This window comes from Bombus flavifrons, unplaced genomic scaffold (assembly GCF_040668555.2).
Source record: "Bombus flavifrons isolate JBK064 unplaced genomic scaffold, iyBomFlav1_principal scaffold0022, whole genome shotgun sequence".
Classification (NCBI taxonomy): Eukaryota; Metazoa; Arthropoda; class Insecta; order Hymenoptera; family Apidae; genus Bombus; species Bombus flavifrons.
The window spans coordinates 301,717-307,264 of NW_027184767.1; the positions used below are offsets into that span (position 1 = coordinate 301,717).

Below are 5,548 nucleotides of genomic sequence, written 5' to 3' on the forward strand. Positions count from 1 at the left end.
GAATGTAGAGTTGCTTCTGTTATTTAATAAGGTTTTGGGTTTATAAAATAACGATTCACTCAGATTCGTTTTATCCAATATATTTAGTCTAACAGTTCAGTCTTATAACACGTCTTACCACACAGGAGTCTTCAAGTCAATAGAACAACGTGGTCGACTTCTAAGACAAAAGAGCGTCGTTAGAAGTCGTACCAACTTAGTTTGTAGTAACCAGCGATCATACCAACTTAACATTTCTCAACACTCCCCTTTGATCGCTAGTTTCTACAAGCCCCATAGCTTTGGTAAATTGCTGAGTCTTAATCCTATTTAACCCTTTGGTAAGAATGTCAGCGACATTCTCCGGACTAGGTACATAAATATATTCTAGTATCCCCCTCGATACGCAGTTCTTAACGTAAAAGTATCGCACTTGGACGTGCTTAGAACTCTCGGCAACTATTTCGTCTCTTGACCGTGAAATAGCTCCGATATTATCGCAGAATATTTTACAGGGACGAGGGCAATACGACAGTTGACCCAATTCCTTTAACAGTAAAGAAATCCACACTGTCTCCCTTGCTGCTTCCTGCATTGCCACGAATTCCGCCTCGCACGTCGACTGAGCTATAATCGGTTGTTTTTTGGATAGCCAGGATATCGCCGCGCCAGCGAGTATGAACACATATCCGCTCCTGGATTTCCTGTCTACCGTACAACCCGCAAAATCCGAGTCGCAAAATACTTTCAGAGGTTGCCCGGTCCTCTGATATACTAACGTTAAGTCTTTGGTCTTTAATAAATACCTGAATACCCGCTTCACTGCTTTCCAGTCGGATACAGTCGGGTTCGCGCATCTTTGGCTCAATTTTCCTATTGCACACGCAACATCAGGACGACTTACAGTAGCGACATACATAATGTGCCCCACAGCTTGTTCATATAATTTGCTGTCGAAAGGCTCATCGCGTTCAATATCAAAACCAGCCTCACATTCCCTAGCTAGCGGTGTCGACACTCCCACCACCCCAGCCTCGTGAGTAATGTCAAACAGATCCAGTATTTGACCTATCTGTACAGATTGATCGAATACTACCGTGGTGCTGTTTGGCTTACTCAGGTGGATGGACAGAAATTGAGTGTCTACACCTAGCATCCTAACATCTAGTTTGTCCTTAAACCTAGTTTTGAATATCTCAATCCGCTCATTCGTCCCAAACACAAGGATGTCGTCCACATACACAGCTACAATCAACCTTTTTGACGCATCCACATACACACATGGGTCACTCACGCATGGGCTCAGACTCATACCCCTTAAAATGCTATTGATGTGCCTAAACCACATTCTTCCAGCTTGTTTTAGTCCATACAGGCTCCTTTTGAGCTTACACACAAATTTAGTTCTGTCTTTGCCTGGAACTCTAAAGAGTTCTGGTTGCTCCATGTATATATCCTCATCCAGAGGGCTGTTGAGATATGCACATTCCACATCGATGTGCTCGTAAACCCACTCATTCTCCGCACATAGAGCAAGCAGAATTCTTAGAGTTCTGCGTTTTACTATCGGACTAAAGGTTTCTGAATAATCTACTCCAGGCCTCTGCCAGAATCCCCGAGCTACTAACCTAGCCTTATATCTATCAGGGTCTCTCTTTATCGCAAGCACCCACTTACAGTCTATAACGTTTTTATCTAAGGGTCTTTGCACGATGTCCCACACATCCTTACTTTTTAGATTGTCTAGTTCCTTTTTTATTGCATCAGTCCACTTTTGGGCGTCTGGCCCTCTCAGGGCTTCATGCACATTCACAGGTACACACATGTTCTGAGATTTACAAACAATCGCAGTGCGAGCACAACAATCACATGTTCTTGGCTTGTGTAGCCTTGCCGACCTCCTAGGCACAAACGGTACACTCACAGTATCCACTGGATCGTCCTCACACGTTAAACTATCCATAAAGTAGTCGGTTTCCCCTTCGTCGTTTTCTCCGTCACTCTGTGTCTCGACGTCAGCTTGACCGGCTTCTCCCCTATGTTCAAAGGTTTCTACATCCCATATCCATTCCGAGGACTTATCCTTTATATGGTTCGTTTCCACCTTAGCGCTCTTGTAGGGGAACGTGTTCTCTTCGAATCTGACATGACAGGATATTATCACCCTTTGGGTCTTCGGTAGGTAAATCCTATAACCCTTGACCTGTCTGTCATATCCCACAAATATCCCCTCATCCGCTCTGCTCTCGAATTTTCCTCCGCTTGGACTCTTTAGATACCAGACTCTGCATCCAAACACTCGCAGTCTGTTTATCTCCCCTTGGAGGTCACATCTCTTACCCCTCCATAATTCCAGTGGGATCTTGTCTCCGATGGCAGCGGATGGGCATAGGTTCCTTATGTGGCATGCCGTGTTCACAGCCTCCCCCCACAGATAGTCAGGGAGTCCAGATTGGATGAGTAAACATCTGGACATCTCGACCAGAGTTCTGTTCGCTCGTTCGGAGACCCCATTTTGTTCAGGGTTTCTAGGGACAGTTTTCCTGTGTAAGATACCTTTCTCCTTTAGGTAGTTCTCGAAGGTTTCTCCAGTGTACTCACCCCCGTTGTCTGTTTGAAGTGCACTTATCTTATATTGATGTAAGGCCTCCACCTCCGCCTGGTACTCCTTGAAACACTTGAGTACTTCATTCTTCTTACTGATGATCCTGACGTGCGTGAAACGGGAAAAATCATCTATGAACGTTACGAAATAATTTCCTCCGCCCAGCGATTTGCATTGTGTTCTGCCACTAATATCACTGTGAATTATTTCTAAAGGACGCCGACACATGTGGTGGGCGGTCTTCGGAAAAGGTACTTTTGTCATTTTCCCTTTCACGCAGACCCCGCATGGTTCCTCGTGCATCCTAGAATCCTCCTTCACGCTCCTTACAGGGATTTTTCTCATCGCATTCCCATGTAGATGACCTAACCTCTCATGTCATGATACGACACCTTTGTACGCCTTAGCTTCAATAATCTCGGCGTGGTCATTGTCATTTCCAGGTTCTTCTTGATCGTTCCCCATGGAGACGTTTGCCGCATGCCTCTCAGGTGGTATTGTCTCTAGGTAGTACACGTTGTCTCCTACCTTTGAGTTGAATACCATGTCCCCATCATCATGTGTGCCGACGGCCTCATCCTTCGTACATACAGTGGTGACGCCTTTCACTGCCAATTGCCTGATCGATATTAGATTTACATCTAAATCGGGTACCCACAGGGCGTTCGACAAGGATAGACTCCACCCGCCGCAAGCCTTGGTCATCTTCACGACGATCGTGCCTTTTCCTTTGACTTCCAGGTGCCCCTTACCAATCCGAATCTGTCCGGCCGCAGGCACGAAGTCCACGAACCGATATCTATCCGGAGTCATATGGTTTGAGGCTCCCGAGTCGAGATAGCTGATCCTATCCCTTTCCACGTGGTTGATAGATGATAAAGCCAGTGTGCAGATAAGTCCCTTGGATCTCGGTTTATCTTCCACCTTGTTTTCTGGGTCTTTCCCTTCCTTGTCTTCCTTTCCCTCTTGGCAGTTGTACGATATGTGGCCTCGTTTTCCACATTTGTAGCATTTTTTATCTTTTGGGTTTTTCTGCTTCTTCTTAGCGCCATCTTGACCTTGTTGGGGCTTGGTCTGCGATTGTCTGCAAGCCGCCATTGCACTATTCCTTTCGGATGGACCCATAGCCGCTTCCATTCTCCTTTCCTCAAGTAGGACATCGGACTTCACGGCCCTCGATGTTAGATTCTTATCGAGCCTTACCGTCCTCAGGTATGTCGCGTAGTTTGGGTCCGACACGAGGCCGGCTAAGATGAAGCACGCCATCACGTGATCATCGATTCTTAGACCTGCGTTGGAAATTTTTTCACATAGATCGTGTATCTTACCGCAGTATTTTCCGATCTTCATATCGGGGGTTTTTTCCATAGTACCCAGTTCCCGTATGTATAGGACAGTGTCCATCGACGTGGACCTCCCATGGACATCCTCCAGCGCCTTCCAGCAATCCCTCGCTGTCTTCAAAGACTTAATATCTCCGATAAATTCGGGGCGAACATGTCGGAAAAGATACGCACGTGCCATGCTGTCCTTCCTCATGCATTCTGGGTCCAGCTTTTGCGTTGCCGTAAATCCTGGTTCTATTGCCTCCCAGCAACCCAGGAAAACCAGCGAGGCTTCCGTCATTGTCTTCCAATACTCGTAATTGTCACTTTTTAGGACCGGCTTCATATCGCTGTCCACATCACTTAGTCTGTCGTGATCGGCCATGGCGTGGTCTCTTCTCGGATTATCTCGTAAAACACAAAAAAAACTCAAAAATAATAACCTTTTTCCCCGCAGTTTACTGTTCTGGGCCCATAACCTGTTATTTAATAAGGTTTTGGGTTTATAAAATAACGATTCACTCAGATTCGTTTTATCCAATATATTTAGTCTAACAGTTCAGTCTTATAACACGTCTTACCACACAGGAGTCTTCAAGTCAATAGAACAACGTGGTCGACTTCTAAGACAAAAGAGCGTCGTTAGAAGTCGTACCAACTTAGTTTGTAGTAACCAGCGATCATACCAACTTAACATTTCTCAACAGCTTCCGATTAATGGTACAACTGTTATAAATTAAGAGCACAATTACTTTGAATTAATGGGAGAATATGGTTATAAATTATTGGTATAGTTGTTAAGAATTAATGGAGGAATTGTTTTAGATTAATGGCTTTAATATTATAAATTAATGGCTTAGATGATATAAATTAATAGTTTAAATATTGTAAATTAGTGGCTTAGATGTTGTAAATTAATAGCTTAAATGTTATAATTTAATGGCTTAGATGATATAAATTAATAGTTTAAATGTTATAAATTAATGGCTAAAGGTATAAAATAACAGTTCAAAAGTTAGAAATTAATGGCTTAAATGTTATAAATTAATAGCTTAAATGTTATAAATTAATAGCTTAAATGTATAAAATAACACATTAAATGTTGTAAATTAATGGCTTAGATGTTGTTAATTAATAGCTTAAATGTTATAAAATAATAGCTTAAATGTATAAAACAACAGTTTAAAGGTTGTAAATTAGTGGCTCAGATGTTGTCAATTAATTGCTTAAATGTTAGAAATTAATGGCTTAAATGTTGGAAATTAATAGTTTAAATGTTATAAATTAATTGCTTAAATGTTATAAATTAATGGCTTAAATGTATAAAATAACACTTTAAATGCTGTAAATTAATGGTTTAAATGTTATAAATTAACAGTTTAAATGTTATAAATTAATAGCTTGAATGTTATAATTTAATGGCTTAGATGATATAAATTAATAGTTTAAATGTTATAAATTAATGGCTAAATGTATAAAATAACAGTTCAAAAGTTAGAAATTAATGGCTTAAATGTTATAAATTAATAGCATAAATGTTATAAATTAATAGTTTAGACGTTATAAATTAATTCCTTAAATGTTATAAATTAATGGCTTGAATGTTATACATTTATAGCTTAAGTGTTGTAAATTAATG

General features: G+C 41.4%; 1 protein-coding gene across 1 annotated transcript; it reads right to left on the reverse strand.

The window, feature by feature from the left end:
- Positions 1-2,962: 2,962 nt before the first annotated feature.
- Positions 2,963-4,294, reverse strand: LOC138189251 (uncharacterized). The gene has a single exon (XM_069131382.1). The coding sequence runs from the start codon at positions 4,292-4,294 to the stop codon at positions 2,963-2,965; it is 1,332 nt and encodes a 443-aa protein (XP_068987483.1).
- Between the last annotated feature and the right edge of the window lie 1,254 nt (positions 4,295-5,548).